The 26,773-nt window shown below is 41.8% G+C and overlaps 2 protein-coding genes across 6 annotated transcripts in view; both read left to right on the top strand.

Annotated features, from left to right (window-relative positions):
- IPO7 (importin 7) overlaps nucleotides 1-10,773 on the top strand; it is a 61,482-nt gene extending 50,709 nt beyond the window's left edge. The window contains exons 20-25 of the mRNA XM_012456690.3: nucleotides 293-388; nucleotides 1,151-1,371; nucleotides 1,469-1,674; nucleotides 3,162-3,368; nucleotides 6,565-6,681; nucleotides 8,612-10,773. Coding sequence (XP_012312113.1) covers nucleotides 293-388; nucleotides 1,151-1,371; nucleotides 1,469-1,674; nucleotides 3,162-3,368; nucleotides 6,565-6,681; nucleotides 8,612-8,709 — 945 coding nt within the window. The 3' untranslated portion in view covers nucleotides 8,710-10,773. The remainder of the gene's footprint in view (nucleotides 1-292; nucleotides 389-1,150; nucleotides 1,372-1,468; nucleotides 1,675-3,161; nucleotides 3,369-6,564; nucleotides 6,682-8,611) is intronic.
- A 10,876-nt stretch (nucleotides 10,774-21,649) lies between these two features.
- Nucleotides 21,650-26,773, top strand: part of ZNF143 (zinc finger protein 143) — a 73,804-nt gene continuing 68,680 nt past the window's right edge. For 3 of the 5 annotated variants that reach the window (XM_012456688.2, XM_012456687.2, XM_012456686.2), the window contains exon 1: nucleotides 21,650-21,723. The gene's annotated coding sequence lies outside the window, so the exon portion shown is untranslated. Of the gene's footprint in view, nucleotides 21,724-22,230; nucleotides 23,488-26,773 lie in introns of those variants that run through there. The other 2 variants (XM_064365185.1, XM_064365186.1) reach the window with 2 other exon arrangements.

The raw sequence follows: 26,773 nt of genomic DNA, 5'->3' as shown, positions 1-26,773 counted from the left end.
TGTATGAGAAGTTAGTAGTTGTCAACTTGCTATAATCCAGAATAGCACTACAGGATAGGTACTTTGATCACATAGACCAAGATGCCAGAGGGCTAGACTGAAAGAGAGGAGGTAGACAACTCCAGATCCTCAGAAGTACTTTAGTCTATCATCTGTGCAGTGAACATTGCAGTTATTCATATTAATTAAGCTACTTCAAGTGATATTTGGTGGGAAATTGTTTCTTTGATTCACATATCTGATTTAAAGGTTTCATGAAGCCTCACTGCAATTTATATTCTATGTTGATCAGGTTCTTACAGGAGTTGCAGGAGAAGATGCAGAATGTCATGCAGCAAAATTGTTAGAGGTCATCATTCTGCAGTGCAAAGGGCGTGGCATTGACCAGGTCAGTGAGGCTAATAATGATTCATAGTTGAGGCTTCATAGGGGTAATCTTTTCTTTCCACTCTCTTTCCTCCTTTTTTGGCATTTGTTGCATATTCTGTATGTTTTTGTTTATTATGCCATCTAGACAACTAATATTTTTAGTTAAAAATATTTTATGGTTTCTTTGTTATCATGAAAGGTAAACTTTGGCTTAAGATCTTTTAAATACCTTTAGTAATTTCCATGGTCAATTTTTGTTTGTTTGTTTTTTGAGTCAGAGTCTTGCTCTGTTGCCCAGGCTGGAGTACAGTGGCACAATTGTTGCTCACGACAGCCAGGTTCCTGCCTCAGCCTCCCAAGTAGCTGGGATTACAGGCATGCACTACCACACCGGGCTAATTTTTTATATTTTTAGTAGAGATGAGGCTTTGCCATTTTGACCAGGCTGGTCTCGAACTCCTGACTTCAAGTGATCCCCGCTTCAGACTCCCAAAATGTTGGGAGTACAGGTGTGAGCCACAACACCTATTAAAACATGGTCAGTTTTAATAGGAACATTGTGAAGCCATGATTGATATCATCGTGAGCTTTTAGTAGCTGTGTGGAGACTACTAGACTTTCTCTAAAATTAGATTTCCCCGTGCAGTGCCTCAGCAGTAAATACTGGTCATCTGATGCTACAATAGGGTTAATTGAGGCAACAAAGAAGCTAATATTTTTAGAATAGTTTGTATACTATTAACTACAGTCTTAGAATATCTTGCTGTCTTTTTTTTTGTAGTGCATTCCCTTATTCGTGGAAGCAGCCTTAGAAAGACTGACAAGAGAGGTTAAGACAAGTGAACTTCGAACTATGTGTCTGCAAGTTGCAATTGCAGCTTTGTATTATAATCCACACCTACTACTCAATACCTTAGAGAATCTTCGCTTCCCTAATAATGTTGAACCAGTTACAAATCATTTTATTACACAGTGGCTTAATGATGTTGACTGTTTCTTGGGGTAAGTGACACACATTGCAATTTTACTAAATTTGCTTTGGGACGAACTCTGCTTATTTAAGAAAAGAAAATGGAAAATCTCTTTTTTTTTCCCTTAGGCTTCATGACAGAAAGATGTGTGTTCTTGGACTTTGTGCTCTTATTGATATGGAACAGATACCCCAAGTTTTAAATCAGGTTTCTGGACAGATTTTGCCAGCTTTTATCCTTTTATTTAATGGATTAAAAAGAGCATATGCCTGCCATGCAGAACACGAGAATGACAGTGATGATGACGATGAAGCTGAAGATGATGATGAAACTGGTAAGTGATTTTCAATGGAAGAAGACAAAACTTGTTCTCTAGCCCTTCTCCCAAATAAATGTGGGATCATACCCAAATGCTTTCACTCACAGAAAGACTTCCTATCTTCTCACTACGGTGATGAAGGCAGGAACTTGAGCTGTATCACCAACATGTAGAGCAATTCAGATCATTATAGTATGCAATCAACAATGGTTTGTTCATTTTACACATTCCTAGCACTGTAGATACAAAGATGAATGAGATGTCATGCATTTCTTCAAAAGTTTTTTACCTACTGTGGGAAAGGATTACAAAGCCAAATAATTCTGTATATAGTAATATATTTGATACAGAGTGCTGAGTCCATTTAAGAGCGAGAGATTATAGGTCCTTTTAAGCATTGAGGAAGTTTGTAAGGTGGCATGCATGCGCCTATAGTTCCAGCTACTTGGGAGTCGCTTGAGCCCAGGAGTTCGAGTCCAGCTTAGGCAACATAGTGAATCCCCCTCCTTTTTTTTTTTTAAACAGAGTTTTGCTCCCGTTGCCAAGGGTGGAGTGTAATGGCGCAATTTGGGCTCACTACAACTCTGCCTCCCCAGTTCAAGCAATTTTCCTGCCTCAGCCTCCTGAGTAGTTGGGGCAGCAGGAACATGCCACAACACCTAGCTAATTTTTGCATTTTTAGTAGAGACAGGTTCACCACGTTGGCCAGGCTGGTTTTGAACTCCTGACCTTATGATCTGCTCGCCTCAGCTTCCCAAAGTGTTGGGATTACAGGCATGAGCCACAGCACCCAGCCTAAACCCTATTCCTTAAAAAAAAAAGTTGTGGGAATTACATGAGGGAATCCTTAACACTTAACATAGTGCTTGGCAGATGGTACTCAGTAATGCATAATGGAATTAACAGTGTTAACAAAGGTACACATATCATTATAGTACTGTTACAAGATTTATGGGGTTTTTGTTTTTAAACTGCTAACGATTTATGGTATTAATGTTGACTAAATTTATTGCAGACATCCATCCTATCTATTAATTCTAAAACCTAAGCATACCTGCGCTATAAAATTAATTAAATGTGAGAAGTACATTTTATCTATAAGACACTATATACTATCAGTGTATAAATTAATAAAATATTAAGAGAAATTATTATAAAGGTTTCAACATAGATAGATAGCTATTGACATTTTTGTCTTTTATCATCCAGCCTTGAAAAAAAACTTCCAAACGTTTGGTGGGTTTAACAGTAGTATGTTCATAATATGCAGTCCTTTTTCAGATGTCTAGTATTAAGAATACATTAAATCATGGTTGGTTTTCTTGGACTTCTACGGGAATTTTCATTTCTATTTATTGTTGAACGTGTATTTAAACACCAATTCTTGGAACTCTCTCTTGTCAGTTGTGACTTGTAATTTACTGACAGTGATAGAGATGACTGTCACTTTGTTGAGTAAAATATCTCATTGTTATAAAAGTACTTATATTATGACTTGGCAGAGGAACTGGGAAGTGATGAAGATGATATTGATGAAGATGGGCAAGAATATTTGGAGATTCTGGCTAAGCAGGCAGGTGAAGATGGAGATGATGAAGATTGGGAAGAAGACGATGCTGAAGAGACTGCTCTGGAAGGCTATTCCACAATCATTGATGACGAAGATAACCCTGTTGATGAGTATCAGATATTTAAAGCTATCTTTCAAAGTAAGTCAACTTGTTACATGTGGATCCATTTCATTGAACAAATCTGTTCTAGTCTCTGTCTGCCCTTTAAAGGAGGAGTTTGGAGGATATCAAACCTAGACTAGAAAAGGCTTGTTAGGCAAAGTAACAAAAATTATTTCTTTCTTTTTTTTTTTTGAGACGGAGTTTCACTCTTGTTACCCAGGCTGGAGTGCAATGGCGCGATTTCGGCTCACCACAACCTCCGCCTCCTGGGTTCAAGCAATTCTCCTGCCTCAGCCTCCCGAGTAGCTGGGACTACAGGCGTGCACCACCATGCCCAGCTAATTTTTGTATTTTTTAGTAGAGACGTGGTTTCACCTTGTTAACCAGGATGGTCTCGATATCTTGACCTCATGATCTACCCGCCTCGGCCTCCCAAAGTGCTGGGATTATAGGCTTGAGCCACCGCACCCGGCACCAAAATTATTTCTAAGGTTGCCATAGTTTCTGAGTATTCTTTCTTCATCCTGTTATTTTACATTTAAATTATAATTTTGAAAGATTATAGGAAAATAATGTAGTTCAAAAAGGTATACAGTGACAGTGACTCTACTACTTCTCGGTCTCCCAGCTTTCCTTAGAAGCAACCACTCTTACATGATCTTATAATTATTTTTTTCCTATGTTCTATGGTGTGTTAACTAGTTTAATCTGTTGTTAGTAAATTAGCACCTTTGGTATAATCAAATTTTTAGCTTTAAACAACTAATTTAATCCTGAGATTTTTGGATTATATATGCCTAGTATTCTGGAGCCACATAACAATCATTTACTTGATTTTTTTTTTTTTTCCCAAGACTGGGTTTCACCATGTTGGTCAGGCTGGTCTTGAACTCCTGACCTCAGGTGATCCTCCCGCCTTGGCCTCCAAAGTGCTTGGATTACAGGCATGAGCCACCATGCCCGGACTTCATTTACTTGGATTTCAACAAGGTATAGCATCTGTCTGTGTTTTACCATCCACATTAAGAAATTAAATTGCCACTGTATTTAAAAGATCCTTTCCTCTCGGAGTTAATTACTGTCATATATATATATATCATTTCCTATGCATCGGGAACTGATGCATATATTCTTTGATAGAATACATTCTCTGATTACCAAAGGTTTGAATCTTTTTTTTTTTTTTTTTGAGACAGAGTCTAACTCTGTTGACAGGCTAGAGTGCAGTGGTGTGATCTCGGCTCACTGCAACCTCCACCTCCTGGGTTCAAGCGATTCTTTCTGCCTCAGCCTCCCAAATAGCTGGGACTACAGGCGTGTAGCACCACACCCACCTAATTTTTGTATTTTTAGTAGAGACGGGGTTTCACCATGTTGGCCAGGATGGTCTCAAACTCTTGACCTTGTGATCCACCTGCCTCGGCCTCCCAAAGTGCTGGGATTATAGGCATGAGCCACCGCACCCGACTGGGTTTGAGTCTTCTGAGCCCATGATGAGGCAGTTTTGATGCAAGGTTGCAGAAGCACAAAGTGATGGTTTCTGAGCTACATGGCAGCAAGAACTGACTGAGGTGCCTAACTTGCTTTGTCTGTCCCTTGTACTTTGTAGACAAACACCACATGTCAATTCCTAAAGGATGGTTTCTAACACAGGGCTCATGTATAGTTGTAATAAAGGAGAAATAGAAAATCATGTGATTGAAGGTCAGGTTTTCTCCCACCAAAATACACCTGGCACTGCTACATGAGGAAATCAGTTTACCTTCTTGGCATACTCTGGAGAAATTTCTCATGTGGAAACCCTTTATTACAGATAATAATCTGCCACTTGCACACATACATATGTGTATAGCTACTTATGTATGTATGGTCATGGTCAGACTTAAGACCATTTTACTTATATGTCATTTCAACTTACCTAGTGCATGTTTTTGTTAGATTGAGATTTTAACAACCTGATTTTGTGCCATTTGGGGAAAATTTGTTCTCTGTTGCTCACAGATTGGGTTTGACCTTTATTTAGGCTACAATATAAAAATATGTGACCATTTTAATTTTAACTTGAGAATTGCAAAGCTGCCCTTCTATGGAAAGACAATAGATATGTTGAAGAAAAGTATTTGAATAAGCAAGACTAGAAAAACACAGCATTTATTTTGTACCATTTTCCCTTTTCCTGCATCTACCTAATGCTTGTTTATTTATTTAAGACTGAGTCTTGCCAGGCGCGGTGGCTCATGCCTGTAATTCCAGCACTTTATGAGGCCAAAGCAGGCAGGTCACCTGAGGTTGGGAGTTTGAGACCAGCCTGACCAATATGAAGAAACCCCGTCTCTACTAAAAAAAAAAATACAAAATTAGCCAGGCATGGTGGCACATGCCTGTAATCCCAGCTACTCGGGAGGCTGAAGCAGGAGAATCGCTTGAACCTAGGAGGCGGGAGTTTGCAGTGAGCCGAGATCATGCCATTGCACTCCAGCCTGGGCAACAAGAGGGAAACTCTGTCTCAAAAAAAAAAAAAAATACTGAATCTTACTCTGTAGCCCAGGCTGGAGTACAGTGACACTATCTCGGCTCGTTTCAACCTTTGTCTCCCAGGTTCAAGGGATTCTTGTACCTCAGCCTTCTGAATAGCTGGGATTATGGGTGTTTGCCACCATACCCGGCTAATTTTGGTATTTTTAATAGAGGTGGGGTTTCACCATGTTGGCCAGGCTGGTCTAGAACTGCTGGCCTCAAGTGATCTACCTGCCTCAGCCTCCCAAAGTGCTGGGATTACAGGGAGGAGCCACCTTGTCTGGCCTACTTAATGCTTCCCCTTTTTCTTTTTAAATTTAGTGATTTGAGAATTCTAACCAAAGTAGCCTTGATCATTTTCAAGTTGCTTTTAGCTCTGAGTCTTCTAAGATTGTTGGGTTAGCTTTATTCCTGACGTCTCCCTAGTTTGTTACTTGCTATGTAAGAACTAGTTAGGCTCTGAATCCTTATTTGCTAGAGAGATGGATCGTAAGAATGATTAGCGTTTTTGGAAGTATAAAGAGAAACTGTAATTAATTTTTTTTCCTATAGATGTTGTTTCATAAATAAGGTAATTTTAACAATTATTGGGAGAATATAAAATAGATCAGAATTTCAGTGTTGGGTTGGGATGTAGTAGTAGGAATGGAATAGAAAGGAGCTACCAAGCTTCTCTTATTCATATCGTTTTCCCCTTGTTTTTGTTTTTTGATAGCTATTCAAAATCGTAATCCTGTGTGGTATCAGGCTCTGACTCACGGTCTTAATGAAGAACAAAGAAAACAGTTACAAGACATAGCAACTCTGGCCGATCAAAGAAGAGCAGCCCATGGTATGTTAATTAAACATAACTTCTATTTAATTAGTGACTTTTATACCTTTTAAATTTTTACAGGTTTTAAATTTTCTATCATTTAAGATTATATAAAAGGTATAGTTGTTGCAGGTGATAGGAATTAACTAATCTGAGAGATTTAATACAAGAGAACTTAATTTTGGCTTTGGCTACAGTTTGCTTATTTTTAAGTATAGTTGGGCCAGGCATGGTGGCTCATGCCTATAATCCCAGTACTTTGGGAGGCCAAGGCGGGCAACATTGCCTGAGCTCAGGAATTCGACACCAGCTTTGGCAGCGTGGTGAAACCCCATCTCTACTAAAATACAAAAAATTAGCCGGGCATGCTGCACATGCCCTTAGTCCCAGCTACTCAGGAGGCTGAGGCTGCAGTGAGTTGAGATCACACCACTGTACTCCAGCCTGAGCGACAGAACAAGACTCCATCTCCAAGAAAACTAAAACAAAAAAACTAAATTAACCAGCCAGTTGTGGTAGTGGTGCTTATAATCCCAGCTGCTTGAGAGGCCAGGACAAGCAAATCCTTGAACCTGGGAGGCAGAGATTGCAGTAAGCCGAGGTCGAGCCATTGTACTCCAGCCTGGGTGACAAGAGTAAAACTCTGTCTCAAAAAAGAAAAAGTACAGTTGAAGACTACTTTCAGCATGTAATAACTTTAGCTCATGGGGATGGTTAGACAGTAGAAATTGCTATTAAAAATGTAAAATCTTGGTCAGGGATGGTGGCTCATGCCTATAATCCCAGCATTTTGGGAGGCCAAGGCAGGAGGGTTGCTTGAGTTCAGAAGCTCAAGACCAGCCTGGTCAACATAGTGAGACCTCATCTCTACAAACAACCAAACAAAATTATCCAGGCAGGTGGTGCATGCCTGTAGTCCCAGCTACTTGGGAGGCTGAGGCTGGAGGATCGCTTGAACCTAGGAGGTATACGTTGCAGTGAGCCATTATTACACCAGTGTACTCTGGCCTGGATGCTACACTGAGACCAGACCCTGTTTAAAAAAAAAAAAAAAAGAAAAAGAAAAACTTACTTTATGATGTTAAATAGCTCCCAGATGTGACTTTTCAGCTTTAAATGTTTCAGTATGCAATTTTTAAAGTACATTTTAGGTTATACACCACTGTTAATGCACAATAGTTATCTATAGACCTTATTTTTAAATAAATTTTTAAAGATCATTTTATTTATTTATTTTTTGAGACAAACTCTTGCTTTGTCACCCAGGCTGGAATGCAGTGGCGCAATCTCGGCTTACTGCCACCTCCATCTCCTGGTTTCAAGTGATTCTCCTGCCTCAGCTTCCCAAGTAGCTATGATTACACATGTGCACCACCACACCCAACTAGTTTTTATATTTTTAGTAGAGACAGGGTTTCACTGTATTGGCCAGGCTGCTCTCGAACTCCTGAGCTCAGGAGATCTGCCCGCTTCAGCCTCCCAAAGTGCTAGGATTATAGGTGTGAGCCACTGTGTGCCCGGCCAGTTGTCTATACCATTAGCCAAACTAGCTTTACAGTCATAGTCAAAGAAGGGTCACCTTTATAAACAAGCATAGCATTCTGAAGTATTTTATATTTTGGATTTGCCTGCATTTGATTTATTTGATTTTCTTCCTTTTAGAGATGGCCCTTACTGGTGTTTTTGACTCAAAATGGGGTTTTAAAATATTTTCTTCTTAACATGGGGAAGTGAAAATTGGCTAAGAAGTCTACAGCATACAGTAAAAGAGATTATATTCTCTACATAATGCATGCTCCCTTGCCCCTATACATTGGAGAAAACATGGACTTTGGAACTTCCTGGCCACTAATGATGGTTAAGCTATTGGCTTGTTTAATGTTTTATCAGTATCTCCCCAAGTTAGTAGATGATTGAATGCCCTACTAAAATTCTATTTGTTTTCTAGAATCCAAAATGATTGAGAAGCATGGAGGATACAAATTCAGTGCTCCAGTTGTGCCAAGTTCATTCAATTTTGGAGGCCCAGCACCAGGGATGAATTGAGTTATCTCTTTCTTTCCGGCTGTGTGATTGTAGTGAAGAGCTTGTGTTCCTCCTAGTAGTGGTTCCAGAAATGGTTCATGTTATCTATTCTATACTAATGATCAATAGATGGACAGAAAAAGCCAACAACCCCAGGAGATGGGACCTGATCATGCAACCTGGCACTGGAAAAGAAACCAGCGGGATTTTGTGGGTGGGAGGGGATGGGAAGTACCTTAGGGGGGCGTATTTTCTTTATTTTTTGAAGAAAGTAAGATCCTGACTCTGAAGCTTCAAAGTGACACTGTGGAAATCTGAAACAAGAGGGGAGGTCATGAAGGCAGCTTTTCTTTTTCTGAGGAAAAAATAGGCATGGGCTACAGGACTATTTAAAATGTCTCATTTACAGTATAAAGCTCAAAGGTTGATGTAATTTTTACACCTATGAGTATTTGTCCAATTTCTGTCTCTTCCTTACCATTGGGTATCTATTCTTTATATGTAAATAAGATAAGGTAATCTGATAGCCTTATTCAATTCTTCATTTTTCATTCATCATTGTTCCTATGTAGATTATTGGACATTTATTGTAGCACTACATAACTGATTATAAAAATCTGTAAATGAATTAGCACTTTCATATTGAAACAAGCCTGCTAGCCTATGTATAAAATAGCAAAATGTTTGCTGTTTATAAAAAGATGTAATGGGGTGGGGGGCAAGGGTAATTTCAAGTTATTAATTTAAAAATGAACTAGCAATTTTGTACCTGGTGACTTTGTGGTGCACTCACCTCTGATAGTGACTTGAATTCGGTATGTAAAAAGGGGTTAGTGGTATTTCATTGCTGCTAAAAATGACAACTCCCTCTGTGTCCTGTTTTTCTTAAAGCTGTCAGTGTACCAGTGGGTATTTGAATACCAGACCTTACTGTAAAAAATAAGAAAGGTGGTATCTAGAGCATGTAAATTGGATATAAAGTTCTACTCTTAAAGAGTTGATCTAAGAGTATGACTAAACATCTATATATGCAATCTATTAAAAGAGCTTAATTCGGCTATTATGTCTTGATTTGATTACAGTTTTTTCCTAATTATAACAATTTTTTCCTCACTGGCCTATTTTTAATACTGTACCTAGAAAGAGTACAAAATGCACACTTAAAAAAAATTGATATTTAACACTTACCCACTCCCCCTTCCCCATCTCTTCTACCCCTCTTGTTGATTGTGGTATCTGATCTTAACTAGGTAGGCTGAAGGCACATGGTTCCCTCCAAAAACCACTATTGATACCACTGGAAAAACAAGCCAGCAAAAAGACAGTGTAGAGAGGTTGGCTTGCTTCCCTCTCTTCCTAACTGCATGTTGAAAAATAAGCCTTTATTGATCTTAAACATTTGTCAGATGAGTCATACATTGGGTTATTTTTTTATATACATGTATACACAAAATGTTTCAAATTGAAAAGCAACATCTTAATGGATCCAAAACTATTAACAAGCTGTTGTCTAAAACAGATGAGAACATTTATAATAACTGTAAAAACAAATGCACATACTGATATTTAAAATGCATAATTAAGAAAACCCATTGGTGTTATGTTTTTCTTGTATACCAATAATTAAGCCACTATTGTTGGCACTGTTTGGTTTTCTATTTTAACACTGAAGGAGTGAAAGTACTTCCTATATTTATGAATTTACTACTAAAATCTTGGCAAAAAAAGAAAAAAAATTATCTAAAATGTGTGGGTGAAAACTGTTAATCAAGTGTGTTTCTACTCCCCCCCACCCCACCCCCTGAAAGTTGGACACCGACTGTATACCCTAGGTTGCTTAAGGGGATTACACTATTATATAAAGTCAATAAAAATGAAGTAGTTGTATATATGCAACATTGTGTACAGAGGGGAGATAATGAATATTAAAGAAACATTCTCGTCTTCCTTTACCTTTTGTCCCCTAATACCTAGTCTACTTTTTAAATTTTCAGACTTCACTGCTTTTTGAATTCATAATTCTAATTTTCACATTATTGTTAATGAAAAATCATATCTAATAAAGGTTTTAGTTATTCCCATGCACAGTATGAAAATTTTTGTTTGCTAAGGTTTTGTTTCAAGAAAATACATTGCAATGTCTTTGAGAACATTTTTTACTGTCTCCTTTGTCATATAATCCAAACTAATCTCCATTTACATACCTTAACTTGGAATTAGACCTTATACTTAAACTATTTAAATAGTGTTCAAATGATAGCTTCTAATGCATCAAATATGTACCTTAGCTTGCATGATTTCCTTAACATTATAGTTTGCTATAGATCATGAATCTTAACATGTATCAGTTTCTAGATGAAATTGCAGGATTTTTGGAAAACTTTTTGAATGTATTTACAATATTCTCTTGTAATTAGCTGCATAGGGACTTTTTTTTTTTTTTTTTTTTTGAGACAGAGTTTCACTGTTTTTGCCCAGGCTCACCGAAACCTCCAGCTCCCAGGTTCAAGCGATTCTCCTGCCTCAGCCTCCTGAGTAGCTGGGATTACAGGCATGTGCCACTACACCTGGCTAATTTTTTTAAAAGAGGTGGAGTTTCTCCATGTACGTCAGGCTGGTCTCAAACCCCGACCTCAAGTTATCTGCCCGCCTTGACCTCCCAAAGTGCTGGGATTACAGGCATGAGCCACCGTATCTGGCCTATTTTCCCACAGCTTTTCCTGCAGTTTTATTACACTATAATTTTTTAAAATTTATAGTACTTCTGATTTTGTGTGGATTTCAGTATTTTCTTTGTTAATGGCAGATATTAGCATAATCACTTTTTCATAAACATATCTTTTTTTTTTTTTTTGCTTTTTCAAAAAGCCTTTCTATTTATCAGTATTAAATAAAGGAAGTTAATCTGTTTCTCTGCAGGAAATAGAACGGTGACACACTGTATTAAGATAGTGACTGCTATACTCAACTCTGGAAGAGCTAGAATATAGAGCATGAGTAGCAAAACCACAGCCTTTGGGCCATATGCTGCTGTTTAGTCCAAGATTTAGCCCCTGAAGCAAGCAAAAAGAAAAGTGAATTAAAAATTACATTAATATGGAAAGTTAAAGGAAAAAATGAATTACATTAATATGACTAAACCATGTCTTTGGCAAAGATCTAACACAATGTCTTAAGTGTAATAGGTAGTCTCTGTAAAATAAATGACAAATTTAAAACATCAGTTATAAAACTGTCAGTTTTGTTCTTTGTAATTTAAATTTTGGTAAAGATTTTTCTGTGACCATTTATCAGTGCCTACTGAATTCCAGCTTTTATCCTTGCTGAGTTGGCCATTCTTGTAATAGCCACTTCACACTTTGGCTCATGGTAAACAAAAGTTACATGGAAAGTGCTCTTGGAGATAGTATGATCATGTCTCAATTGGGGAAGTTATCTATATCAGACCTCCAAGTTAGCAAAGGCTAGGAGAATAGATTCTTTAACATAAACAGTTACATTTTAAGTTGACCTGGCAATCCAAAAACTAGCATTAGCAGAAGCAGTATGCTTCTCCAAAGTTCTAGACCCAGGCTGTAACTGAGCTAACTAAAGTGATCCAGTACTGCTCTAGGACCTCATCCTTTGTATGTAGTACTACCACTTAATGAATTTTTATGTAGTATTACAACTGAATAAAACAGAAGAAATAAATTTGTAGTATTACGACTGAATAAAACAAGCAATGAGGGCAAATACAACCCTTTCCTTTAGGGACCAATACAGCAAGCTGTACTTATTGTTGCCTCTTAAATAAAGGGTCAAAATATATACTTATGACCATGCCTATCAAAAGAAGTGGACAATGTGGTTCTGAAAAGGAGGAGCTAGGCAAAATCTTTGATTTTAGCACCTAGGAGGAATAAACATCTTAAGTATTTGCATGTGTGTGTGTGTGAGAGAGAGAGAGAGGTAGTCATCCTTGCTCCAGGTTTTTTTCTTTTTTTTCTTTTTTTTTTTTTTTGAGACGGAGTTTCGCTCGTTACCCAGGCTGGAGTGCGATGGCGCGATCTCGGCTCACTGGAACCTCCCTCCTGGGTTCAAGCAATTCTCCTGCCTCAGCCTCTTGAGTAGCTGGGACTACAGGTGTGCACCACCATGCCCAGCTAATTTTTGTATTTTTTAGTAGAGACGGGGTTTCACCTTGTTGACCAGGATGGTCTCGATCTCTTGACCTCGTGATCCACCCGCCTTGGCCTCCCAAAGTGCTGGGATTACAGGCGTGAGCCACCGCGCCCGGCCCCCTCTTTTTTCTTTTTTATCTCATAAGACTTACTATCACGAGATCGCTCCAGGTTTTTTTAAAGCACAGGTAAGAATTGACCTTTATGTATTTTGAGATTCTGGGCCAGGCACTATGGCTCATGCCTGTAATACCAGCACTTTGGGAGGGGAGGCCAAGGCGGGTAGATTGCCTGAGGCCAGCAGTTAGAGAATAGTCTCACCAACATGGTCAAACCCCGCCTCTACTAAAAATACAAAAATTACCTGGCCTGGTGGCACGCGCCTGTAATCTCAGCTACTTGGGAGGCTGAGGCAGAAGTGTTTGAAACCTGGGAGGCAGAGGTTACGGTGAGCCCAGATCGTGCCACTGCACTCCAGCCTGGGTGACAGAGTGAGACTCCGTCTCAGAAAAAAAAAATTCTGCTTTCATATATTAATTGGGATTTGTCAATTACATACAATATTTGAGCCCTATAATTAAAAGCTAACTACCGGAGCCTTTAAAGGTTTCTTTTTGAATCTTTTTTTTTTTTTTTTTTGGATGGAGTCTTGCTCTGTCTCTCGGGCTGGAGTACAGTGGCACAATCTCAGCTCACTGCAACCTCCCCCTCCTAGGTTCAAGTGATTCTCCTGCCTCAGCCTCCCTAGTAGCTGGGATTACAGGTGCCTGCCACTGTGCCCAGGTAATTTTTGTATTTTTTGGTAGAAACAGCGTTTCGCCACGTTAGCCAGGCTGGTCTTGACCTCCTGACCTCAGGCGATCCACCAGCATCGGCTTCCCAAAATGCTGGGACTACAGGCATGAGCCACCACGCCCAGCCTGAATCTTTTTTTTTTTTTTTTAACAAACTCAAGAAAGTAGAAAAAGGAACTTCCTCGACCTGTTAAAAGGCTATAAACAAAACCATAAAGCTAATAGACTTGATAGTAAAAGACAAAATGTTCCCCCAAAAATCAAACTAGGATGCTCCCTTCTGCCACTTCTAATCAACATTGTACAGGAAGTTCTAGCCAGGGAAATTAGGAAAGAAGAAGAAATAAAAGGCATGCAGATTAGAAAGGAAATTAAAACTACATTCACCAATAACATGACCTTACATCTAGAAAGCCATAAGGGATATACACATACAGGCCAGGCAAGGTGGCTCACACCTGTAATCTCAGCACTTTGGGAGGTTGAAGTTGGGGGATAACGAGGTCAGGAGATGGAGACCATCCTGGCTAACACGGTGAAACCCGTCTCTATTAAAAATACAAAAAATTAGTCAGGTGTGGTAGCACACACCTGTAGTCCTAGCTACTCGGGAGGCTAAGGCAGGAGAATCAATTGAACCTGGGAGGTGGAGGTTGCAGTGAGCTGAGATCACACCACTGCACTCCAACTTGGGCAACAGAATGAGACTCTGTCTCAAAAAAAAAACAACAAAAAAATTAGCTGGGCGTGGTGGTGGGCGCCTGTAACCCCAGGAACTGAGGCAGAGGCAGAGGTTGCAGTGACCTGAAATCATGCCACTGCACTACAGCCTGGGCAACAGAGCGAGACTCCATCTCAAAAAAAAAAAAAATACACATACCAGTAACTTGAAGGTTGCAGGACACAAGATCAATATATAAAAATTAGTGGTACTGGTCGGACACGATGGCTCATGCATGTAATTCCAACACTTTTGGAGGCTGAGGCGAGTGGATTACCTGAGGTCAGGAGCTTGAGACAAGCCTGGGCAACATGGTAAAATTCCATCTCTACTAAAAATACAAAAATTAGCCAGGTGTGGTGGTGGGCACGTATAATCCCAGCTACTTGGGAGGCTGAGGCAAGAGAATCACTTGAACCTGGGTGGCAGGAGTTGCAGTGAGCCAAGATTGCACTTCACTCCAGCCTAGGCTAAAGAGCGAAACTCCATTTAAAAAAAAAAAAAAAATTGGTGGTACTTCTATATAGTAGAAATAAATGAATTGAAAATGAAATTGCTGGGCGCAGTGGCTCACATCTATAATCCCAGCACTTTGGGAGGCCAAGGTGGGTGGATCATGAGGTCAGGAGTTTGAGACCAGCCTGACCAACATGGTAAAACCCCATCTCTACCAAAAATACAAAAATTAGCTGGGCGTAGTGGCACGCACCTGTAATCCCAGCTACTCAGGAGGCTGAGGCAGGAGAATCACTTGAAACTGAGAGGCGGAGGTTGCAGTGAGCCCAGACCGTACTGCATTCCAGCCTAGGTGACAGAGCAAGACTCTGTCTCAATAAAAAAAAAAAAAAAAGAATAATCTTCAACAAATGGCTCTGAGACAGCTGGATATCTACATCCAAAAGCATGAAGGTGGTCTCTTACCTCACATCATACATAAAATTAACTAAAGTAGATTAAAGGTCTAAATGTAAGACCTCAAACTATCGATTAGGAAAAAACAGGAATAAGGCTGAACATGGTGGCTCATGACTATAATCCTAGCACTTAATTAAGTGGGCAGATCCCTTCAGCATGGAGTTTGTGGCCAGCCTGGGCAACATGGAGAAACCCTGTCTCTACAAAAAAATAAAAAATTAGCCAGGCATGGTGGCCCACAGCTGTAATCCCAGCTACTCAGGAAGCTGAGGTGGGAGGATTACCTGAGCCAAGGGAGGTTTAGGCTGCAGTGAATTGTGATCATAGCACTGCACTCCAGCCTGGGTGAGAGTGAGATGCTTGTCTCAAAACAAACAGGCATATATCTTCATGACTTTGAAGGAGAGACTGGGTTCTTAATACAACGTCAAAATACAAGCAATGAAAGAAAAAATCAAATTGGACTTCATGAAAGTTAAAAATTTTGTGCTTCAAAGGACACTTTTTTTTTTTTGAGACAGACTTTCACTCTGTCTCTCAAGCTAAAATACAAAATACAGTGGCGCAATCTCAGCTCACTGTAGCTGCAGCCTCTGCTTCCTGGGTTCAAGCGATTCTCCTGCCTCAGCCTCCCAAGTAGCTGGAACTACAGGTGCCCGCCGCCACGTCCAGCTAATTTTTTTTGTTTTGAGACAGAGTTTTACTCTGTCACCTAGGCTAGAGTGCAGTGACGTGATCTCAGCTCACTGCAACCTCCGCCTTCCAAGTTCAAGTGATTCTCCTGCCTCTGCCTCATGAACAGCTGGGATTACAGGTGCCCACTACCATGCTTGGCTAATTTTTATATTTTAAGTAGAGATGGGGTTTTGCCATGTTGACCAGACTGGTCTCAAACTCCTGACTTCAGGTGAATCCACCCATTTCAGCCTCCTGAAGTGTTGAGATTACAGGAGTGAGCCACACCTGGCCAATTTTTTTGTATTTTTAATAGAGACAGGGTTAAAACATGTTGACCTGGACAGTCTCAAACTCTTGACCTCAGGTGATACATCCACCTTGGCCTCCCAAAGTGCTGGGATTACAGTGTGAGCCACTGCACCCAAGACACTTCGAATAAAGTGAAGACTGGCCAGGTGTGGTGAATCACGCCTGTAATCCCAGCACTTTGGGAGGCCAAGGTGGGCAGATCACAAGGTCAGGAGATTGAGACCATCCTGGCCAACATGGTGAAACCCCATCTCTACTAAAAATACAAAAATTAGCAGGGCGTGGTGGTGCATGCTTGTAGTCCCAGCTACTTGGGAGGTGGAGGCAGGAGAATCGCTTGAACCTGGGAGGCGGAGGGTGCAGTTAGCCAAGATCGCGCCATTGCACTCCAGCCTGGGTAACAAGAGCGAAACTCCGTCTCAAAAAAAAAAAAAAAAAAAAGAACAGTTTTATAGTTATGCAGCTGTCCCCCCCTTAGAGGAAAAAGAAGTCTTAAAGAACATATTCTCCCTATTTTGTTTTGCTATTAGTTCATTTGTTTCCTTTTTTTTTTTTTTTTTTTGAGACGGAGTCTTGCTCTGTCTCTAAGCTGGAATGCAGTGGCATGATCTCGGCTCACTGCAACCCTGCCTCTCAGGTTCAAGCTACTCTCCTGCCTCAGCCTCCTGAGTAGCTGGGATTACAGGCATGTGCCACCATGCATGGCTAATTTTTGTACTTTTTCAGTAGAGACAGAGTTTCACATGTTGGCCAGGCTGGTCTGGAACTCCTGACCTCAGGTGATCCACCTGCCTTGGCCTCGCGAAGTGTTGGCATTACAGGCATGCAAACTGGCCTGCAAACTTTTTTTCTGGGGGGGATGGAGTCTTACTCTTTCACCCAACCTGGAATGAAGTGGCATGATCTCAGCTCACTGCAACCTCCGCCCCACCCAGGTTCAAGCGATTCTCCTGACTCAGCCTCCTGAGCAGCTGAGATTACAGGTGCCCACCACCATGCCCAGCTAATTTTTATATTTTTAGTAGAGATGGGGTTTCACCATGTTGGCCAGGCTGGTTTTGAATTCCTGACCTCAGGTGATCCACCTGCCTCGGCCTCCCAGAGTGCTGGGATTACAGGTGGGAGACACCATGCACGGCCCAAACTGCAAAGTTTTAGTATATTTTTCATAGCTCTCATCAGAATCTCAAAGGAGTTGCTGAAGTGCTTAAGAACCACTGCTGCGAATCGTAAAGTGGGAATGGTATAGATGGGCTAACATTTAAGCACTTGAAAAGCTTCTCTATATTATCATATACCCTTCCAATCACATTGTATAATGGGTAGTTTTACCTTACAGATGAAACAACGTGTTCTGGGTCGATTCACAAATCTAAAGCCACAGCTCCCAATGGAGAATAAGCCATTGGTTTGCGTTTAAATCTTCTGTGTTTAAAAAATCTATCCACCCTTAGGAAAGTTTACTAAAAAAATAAATTAAGTACGCAATAAAAATATTCAAATATATTAAAAATAACTTGGGTGGGCGTGGTGGCTCACACCTGTAATCCCCAGTACTTGGGGAGGCCAAGGCAAGTGGATCACAAGGTCAGGAGTTCAAGACCAGCCTGGCCAACATGGTGAAATCCTGTCTCCACAAAAAAATACAAAAATTAGCCAGGCATGCTGGTACATGTCTGTAATCCCAGCTACTTGGGAAGCTGAGGAAGGAGGATCACTTGAACCCAGGAGGTGGAGGTTGCAGTGAGCCAAGATCATACCACTGCACTCCAGCCTGGGAGACAGAGCAAGACTCTGTCTCAAAACAAACAAACAAACAAACAAACAGACACCTTAATGAAGTCACCTATAATCCCTTTCCCCAGAAATAATTGCTTTTAAGCTTAACTCATCATTTTTTTTTTAAGAGACAGGGTTTCGCCATGTTGGCCAGGCTGGTCTCGAATGCCTGACCTCATGATCCACCTGCCTTGGCCTCCCAAAACGCTGGGATTACAGGCATAAGCCACCGCGTCTGGCCAACTCATGATTTATGTATCTTTCTTCGATATATACTGAAAATACATATAGAGAACTATATAGAGAACTCTATATATAGAAAACATATATATAGAACTATCCACATTAAACATATATAGAAACACATTTATTTCTATAATATATTTATAGAAATATATGGTATAGAAATATATAATGGCTTGAAAATGTTTCCCTGTCAATCAGTACTAGTCCAGGCTCTTTAAAGAATTGTGAGCCACAGCCTACAGTGCTTTAAAGAGTAGCCCACAGGGATGCGATTTAGTGGAACTGCATACAAATATTTCGATTGGTTAAAAAACACTTCTGAGGCTTGCTGGCTCATGCCTCAGCACTTTGGGCGGCCTACGCCAGCAGATTACCTAAGGTTGGGAGTTTGAGACCAGCCTGACCAACATGGAGAACCGCCGTTCTCTACTAAAAATACAAAAATTGGACACACCTGGTGGCGAGTGGCTGTAATCCCAGCAACTCAGGAGGTCGAAGCAGGAGGATAGTTTAAACCAGTGAGGCGGAAGTTGCAGTGAGCAGAGATTGCACCACTCCCAAATACTTTCGGAGACTGCTTTCTGATGTAAATTATTTGCTGTTAAAAAACGGGATTAGAAAAAAAAAAAAAAAAAAAAAAAGGGCCAGGTGCCGTGGCTCATGCCTGTAATCCCAGCACTTTGGGAAGCCGAGGCGGGAAGATCACCTGAGGTTCGGGCTTCGAGACCAGCCTGACCAACATAGAGAAACCCTGTCTCTAAAAAAAAAGAAAAAAAAAAAAAAACAGGATTAGAGACGGGCACCGTAAATTTAGGACTGTAATCCCAGCACTTTGGGAAACCAAGGGTGGTGTATCACCTGAGGTTAGGAGTTTGAGACCACTCTGACCAACATAGAGAAACCTCATCTCTACTAAAAATACAAAATTAACCAGGCCTGGTGGCACATGCCTATAATCCCAGCTACCGGGGAGGCTGAAGCAGGAAAATCACCTGAACCCAGGAGGTGGAGGTTGCGATGAGCCAAGATTGTACCATTGCAATCTCCAGCCTGGGCAACAAGAGTGAAACTAAGTCTCAAAAAAAAGCCCTTCTGATTACAAAATACAGATACATGTGGAAGGAACAGAAAGTATAAATTAAAACGGTTTGTTGTTTCAGCTGAGCTCTCTACTTCTCTATAACAGAAAACGTATCCATTGGGTAGGAGACTGATTTAACTGAGCAAAATCCTACAGTTAAAAGTAACCTCTGTTGGGCGTGGTGGCTGACACCTGTAATCCCAGCACTTTGGGAAGCTGAGGTGGGTGGACCAGCTTGACCAATATGATGAAACCCCCTCTCTACTAAAAATACAAAAATTAGCCGGGCGTGGTGGCACGTGGCTGTAATTCCAGCAACTTGGGAGGGTGAGACAGGAGAATCGCTTGAACTGGGGCGACGGAGGTGGCAGTGAGCCTAGATTAGGCCACTGACTCCAGCGTGGGCAACAAAGAGCAAAACTCCATCTCAAAAAAAAAAGAAAGAAAGAAAAACGAAAAAAAAGGACGGGCAGTGGTGGCTCACACCTGTAATCCCAGCACTTTGGGAGGCCAAGGCGGGCGGATCACGTGAGGTCAGGAGTTCGAGACCAGCCTGATCAACATGGAGAAACCCCGTCTCTACTAAGAATACAAAATTAGCCAGGTGTGATGGCGCATGCCGGTAATCCCAGCTACTCGTGAGGCTGAGGCAGTAGAATCGCTTGAACCTGGGAGGTGGAGGTTGTGATGAGCCCAGATCAGCCACTGCATTCCAGACTGGGCAACAAAAGCGAAACTCTCTCAAAAAAAAAAAAAACAACAACAATAATAATAAAAGTAATTAGTCCATTTTTTATGTGTGACATTTTTCTTTTAAGGGCTTAAAAAGTAATCGGGACTGATTTAAACTTCATTTCTTCGTTAACATGTGTTCAAACAAAGCTTAAAGTCCTATTTTCTTTCGAATGGCGTCTAGGCACCTGTTATTCAACTATCCGTTGGTTAGGGTCCGTACCTCAAAGTAGATTTAATTGCATACCAAAACATTTAGTATCCACACTTAGAGGGCTATCTTTAACATCTTTTTTATTTATCCCCGTCCATTTGGTAACTGTATGAAACGCAAGACATTAAGTTGAACATCGTCCAGCTCTCTCCTCGTTTTTCTAAGCAGGATCCAAATCTGTCATAATGGGGTAGCCCTTCATTCTCTTGGTAACTAACTTCTACCCCTGGCCTGGCCGACTTAAATTTTGAGTCTAATACACCCTACGTCATCTTTACTCGGCCCAGTGGCCAAAGCAAATTTGTACTGAGTACCTTCGGAACTGAGTAGTGTATCCAAAGGTTTAGAAAGGGCTGGGTTGAGGGCTACAAGGATTACCACAACGGCCACAACTAATTGGTACCCATTCTTATTAACTTTAGGGAACCAGACCGAATGCTTTTCCCACCCTTTTGACCTTCCTTTAGTTCGCGACACAAGAACATACAAAAGACCATAGCGACACCATTTCTGACGGCTTCAAATTTTGAACCGAAACTACGTCAAAGCACAAAAGCATCCGTGGTGTCTCCCAGCGGAATCCAAGACCCCCGGCCGGATGCCAAGCCGCTGGAGTTTCAGCAGGAGAGGAAGGCTCACCCTCCCACCGCATGGCGACGCGCCGGCGACTGGAGAAGCTCAGGCAAGCTTGGAAGCCAATCACCAGCATACAGCAGCTCTCGGGAATGCAGAGCCCTAGCCCAAGACCAGGGGCCTCGGCCGGCACTCAGAGCCTCCAGGGAGAGGTCAAGTCTCTCATCCTGCCTTACTCCTCCCTTCGACTTCCCTCCCAAAGGGCTGCTATTCAGCATTCAACAATCGCTACGCAAAGGCTATCTGGTCTGCAGAACGCACTCCAGCAGGCCCATCAGGAGAATCAAGGCCACCTCCTCGCCCCTGTGGGGAAGATGGCGACCGTCACCCCTTCTCCCTCCCGGGTAATCACAAGGACCAGCCTCCCTCCCTCGCTACAAAATGGCGCCTCCCGCTGGGGCCCCAGAATCGGTATAACTCATTTGTCAGTGAGGCGGTGTCGGTCTGGGATGAGCAGTTTTGTCAACCAGTAAAACACAGGAGCTTTGATTCTGCACTTCGCGCGAGCCACTCAGGGGCGGGCTGTAAAGCCAGGCTTGGCTGACGTCAGATGAGGGGGCGCCGCTAGGGCGGTTTTCTTTCACGTTGACGAAACTTGGGCCAATGGAAAGCCGGAAGCCTCCCTTGAGTGATGTAATTACAGCCCAATGGAAGCTGGGGGCGGGCCTCAAACAGACTATGCGGGTTGCGGGGCCTGGGGGCCGGACGGCTGTTTCCTGTCCTGGTGCATGGTGGTCGGACGAAGGAATTGTTGGAAAATTTTCTCGGAGGTTCGTATATAAATGTGTTTTTACCCAGTGTGCATTATTCTCCGGCAGGCCGCCGCCCTCAGCGCGGCGGCGCGGGCCCGCTTGGGCCCGGGCTCCGGCTCCCACTGCTTAGCGTTCGCTACAGGCCTTGCCGATTTTGCGGGCCGGCCGCGGTAGCGGCGCCTGGGCAGAAGCGGAGTTTATTAATAACCCACGGCCGCCACTCTGGGCGGCGGAGCTTTTCTCGCCGAGGACTCAAACCACCCCCCCCAACTTGTCTCAGAGCGATGCGCCCCGCCTGTTTCCCTCTGGGGACCGCCAAGGGGAGTGAGTGAAAGAGGGGAGGGTGGAGCCCTCGGGAGCCTGTCCGCATTTCTCGGCCTGATCTGCGCGAAGCGAGTCCCCAGGCGACGCCGAGGCAGAGTTCCGCCGCCTGGGACGCCGGGCCCACGGGCCACACCAGGTCGCAGCGGGGGCGTCGGCGGCTGGGCTAGCCCAGGCCCTCCCAGGACCCCGCCTGCCGATCCCACCTAGGGCTACCCTCCCACCCATATCGTGGCAGATTTGTTCTTTCTTTCATTAAAAAAAGTTACTGAGGCCTAACATCGAATATTAGAAATGTACAATTTATCATCCTCCCTTTTATCCAGTTTTGGCCAAAAGAGTAAACAATCCTTTTAAGTCACTTTGAAACATGGTGGAACGTGAACCAGTTTTTATTCCTTCCCCTTTTGCTTTTTGACATTTGTATTTTCCACATAATAACGAAGTTAAAAAGAAAGAATACCATTGCCAGCCCATTATTTGTTTAAAATCAGCTCCAGCCTTTGCTTTGAAAGTGTCTAAATCAGCTGGTGTAATCAAGTGAGGATGTGGGGAGAAATTGTAGGTTCGAGGTTGTGGTCAGTTTTGTCCTGAATCTTACTAGAAAATACTTGTGTTTTGCTGTAGTTGACTAAAACGGTATTTAGTGTTTTTTCTTGCTGAGTTTGTAGAGCCAAGTTTACGTTTAATAAGAAAATATGTGATAAGGAGATCATCCAAAAGCACCCATAAGATGCATAGCTAATTTTGACTGGCATATTTTAACTGTTTGGAAATCCTTTCTTTTTCTTGTTTTGTTTTGTTTTGTTTTGTTTTTTTTAAGATGAGGGTTCACCATGATGGCCAGGCTGGTCTGGAACTCCTGACCTCAGGTGATCCACCCACCTCGGCCTCTCAAAGTTCTAGGATTACAGTCGTGAGCCACCACGCCCGGCGCCCCCTTTTTTTTTTTTTCTTAATTACCAGTGTCCACTATTTGGAAATTCTGTGATCAGTCAGCTGTCTACAGATATTTGAGTGCCTTTTTTTTTTCCTTTGCGGATACCCCCGTTTGTTTTTCAAAATAGCTTTATTGATGTAATTCACATACCTTACAGTTCACCCATTCAAAATGTGTAATTTCATTTGATCAACCTAGGGAGACGGCCCTCCCTAGTTTCTACCAAAAAAAAAAATTTTTTTTTTAAGTGAAATCAGCATGTGCCGGTAGTTCCAGGTACTTGGATGCAGAGGTGAGAGGATCACTTGAGCCCAGGAGTTCCAGGCTACAGTGAGCCGTGATTGTGCTACAGCACTCCGGTCTGGGTGAGAGAGAGACCTGTCTTAAAAAAAAAAAAAGTGTATAATTAGTTGAATTTTACGCCGGACGTGGTGGCTCACTCCTGTAACCCCAGCGCTTTAGGAGGCTGAGGTGGGTGAATCACATGAAGTCAGGAGTTTGAGACCAGCCTGGCCAACTTGGTGAGTGAAGCCTGATCTCTACTAAAAATAAAAAAATTAGCCTGGTGTGGTGGTGTGCGTCTGTAACCCCAGCTACTCGGGAAGCTGAGGCAGGAGAATCGCTTGAACCAGAGAGGTGGAGGTTGCAGAGAGCCGAGATTGTGCCATTGCACTCCAGTTTGGGTAGCAAAAGTGAAACTCGGTCTCAAAAAAAAAAAAAAAAAGAAAAGAAAAATTGAATTTTAATATCTTCAGAGTTGTGCAACCATCACTACAATCAATTATTTTACAACTTATCACCTCAAAAATAAACTATTTCCATTAGCAATTACTCCCCATTTCCTCTCAGTTCTCCCGTCCACCCAGGTACTAGTTTGCACATTTGTCTATTCTGGACGTTTCACATAAATGGAATCATATAGTATGTAGCCTTATCCAGGGTCATTTTGTTGTAACATATATCAATAATTTATTGCCATATAATATTTAATTGTATGAACATAGCACATTTTACTTATCCATTCATCTGTTGATGGACATTTGGGTTGTTTCTACCCGTTGCCTACTATGCATAATGCTGTGAACATTTATTTTTTAAGGCTGGAGAGGCATGTTTATTCTTGATGAATTTACATAATAAATTCTTACAACATTTGATTCGAAAATGTATGTATGAATTGGCTTGACATAATAATTTAAATATAAACATAAGGGCCGTTTAAACACTGGCATTAATTTACATGAGTTAGGCGGGTGGATCACGAGGTCATGAGATCGAGACCATCCTGGTCAACATGGTGAAACCCCGTCTCTACTAAAAATACAAAAAATTAGCCGGGCACTGTGGCGCGGACCTGTAATCCTAGCTACTCAGGAGGCTGAAGCAGGAGAATTGCCTGAACCCAGGAGGCGGAGGTTGCGGTGAGCCGAGATCGTGCCATTGCACTCCAGCTCTGGGTAACAAGAGCGAAACTCCATCTCAAAAAAAAAAAAAAAAAAAAAAATTTACATGAGTTAATTCAAGGTCAGTGACTGGAGAACTGTATTAAGAGAAACCTGAGGTCAAAAAAACTCTTCAGGAAGCAGCCCTGTAACAATATACATTTGAAGATGGGGGAGGGGCTAAAAATCCACTATGAGTGAATACCATTAAGCAAAGGATGTACAACATCCATCAACATCTGTTTCAAAAACAGCCTGTTTCTAAGATGATACATCTCTTAACAAAGTAAACATTACAGTATTAATAACTATAGAGACACCATCGGGATGAGCTCCAGAGCTGCCTCTGACTTCCATGAAGCAGCTGACTTCCATGAAGTACCTGTGGGCCATGGCTGAAGTCATCCATCTTAATCCTGTGGCTTTAAGAACATCTTTGCTTTAATTGGTTGTATGTCTCCATTTTCATCTTCATAATTGGTATGGTCTCTCTTTCTGGCAAACTTTTTCCCAGTTGTCCTCACCAAGGTCTCATATCTTCTAGCCTTCGTCTGACACCTCGAGCTCCACTGTTTCATCTTCAACTTCTACTGCTTTGTGCTTAGCATTCATCTGAAGCATTAATTTTCTTTCTCTGCTCTGGCAAATCCAAGTACCAGTGCTCTTCACTAATAATTTTATTTTCTTCCTCTTCTAGTTGTTTCTTGGTTTCTGAGTCCGGTCCCCTTTGCATAAACTTCATCTGCAGCGATTCTTGGACAACTTTGTCTTGCGCTCGGCCACCATGGTGGCCCCTGCCCCTGCTGTGAACATTTGTACAAAAGTTTTTGTGTGGACACAGGTTTTCATTTCTCTTGGGAGTAGAATACTTAGGAATAGAATTGCTGGGTCATGTGGTAACTATGTTCAACCTTTTGAGGTACTCTAAAACTTCTTCAATGTGACTGCACCTTCTTTACATTCCTATCAGCAATGTGTAAAGGGTTCCAGTTTCTCCACATTCTTGCCAACACTTGTTATCATCAGACTTTTTGATTATAGTTTTCCTAGTGTTGATAAAATGGTTTCTCTTGTAGGTTTGATTTTCATTTCCCTGATGGTTAATAATGTTGAGCATTTTTTCTGTGCCTAGTGATCATTTATAATCTTTGGAGAAATGTCTATTTGGATCCTCTACCCATTTTAAAGTTGGATTATTTGTCTTACTATGATTGGGTTGTGAGAGTACTCTATATGCTCTAGATAGAAGTCCATTACCAGATACACGGTTTGCAAAATGTCCATAGTCCTTTGCTGTGTGTTCGGTTGTTGCTGTGAAGTAAGTGTTCATTGTGTTCTTAATAGAAAGATGGCATGGCTGGATTGAACTGTCCTTCTACTACCTGGTTTCATTTTTAAAATAAATAAAGAACCACTCCACCCTCATAACATAGTTGCATTTCTGGAAGGTAAGCATTGAATTTTTAAATGTTCATACAAGCATATACCGATATCTGTATAAATTTTTTAAAACATGAATGCAATCATATGGTATCTTCCGCAACTTCCTTTTTCCCACTTACAATATATCTTGGACATGTTTCCCACTGTTTCAAATAGATTGATCTGATTCTTTTAAATACCTACATGTTTCATTTAGGGTTGTCCTATATGGATGTGTGTGTATATGTGTGTATAGATACATTTTTAAAATCCTTTGGCTTTTTTTTTTTTTTTTTTAGACGGAGTTTCGCTCTTGTTACCCAGGCTGGAGCGCAATGGCGCGATCTCGGCTCACCGCAACCTCCGCCTTCTGGGTTCAAGCAATTCTCCTGCCTCAGCCTCCTGAATAGCTGGGATTACAGGCGCGCACCACCACACCCAGCTAATTTTTTTTGTATTTTTAGTAGAGACGGGATTTCACCATGTTGACCAGGATGGTCTCGATCTCTTGACTTCATGATCCACCCGCCTCAGCCTCCCAAAGTGCTGGGATTACAGGCGTGAGCCACCGCGCCCAGCAATCCTTTGGCTTTTTAAAGAGACTGGGTTTCAATCTTGTCACCCAGGCTGGAGTGCAGTGGCACGATCTCAGCTCACTACAACCTCAACTTCCCAGGTGCAAGCGATCCTCCCACCTCAGCCTCCTGAGTAGCCAGGACTACAGGTGCACATCACCATGCCCAGCAGATTTTTAAAAAACATTCTTTGTAGGCCAGGCACAGTGGCTCATGCCTGTAATCCCAGCACTTTGCGAGGCCAGGCCGGTGGATCACCTGAGGTCAGGAGTTTGAGAGCAGCTTGGCCAACATGGCGAAACCCTGTCTCTACTGAAAATGTAAAAATTAGCCAGGAGTGGTGGCGCATGCCTGTAATCCCAGCTACT

Source organism: Aotus nancymaae, unplaced genomic scaffold (assembly GCF_030222135.1).
Source record: "Aotus nancymaae isolate 86718 unplaced genomic scaffold, 86718_ANA_hifiasm-v0.15.2.pri h1tg000059l, whole genome shotgun sequence".
Taxonomy (NCBI): Eukaryota; Metazoa; Chordata; class Mammalia; order Primates; family Aotidae; genus Aotus; species Aotus nancymaae.
This window is presented reverse-complemented; position numbering and strand designations above follow the sequence as displayed.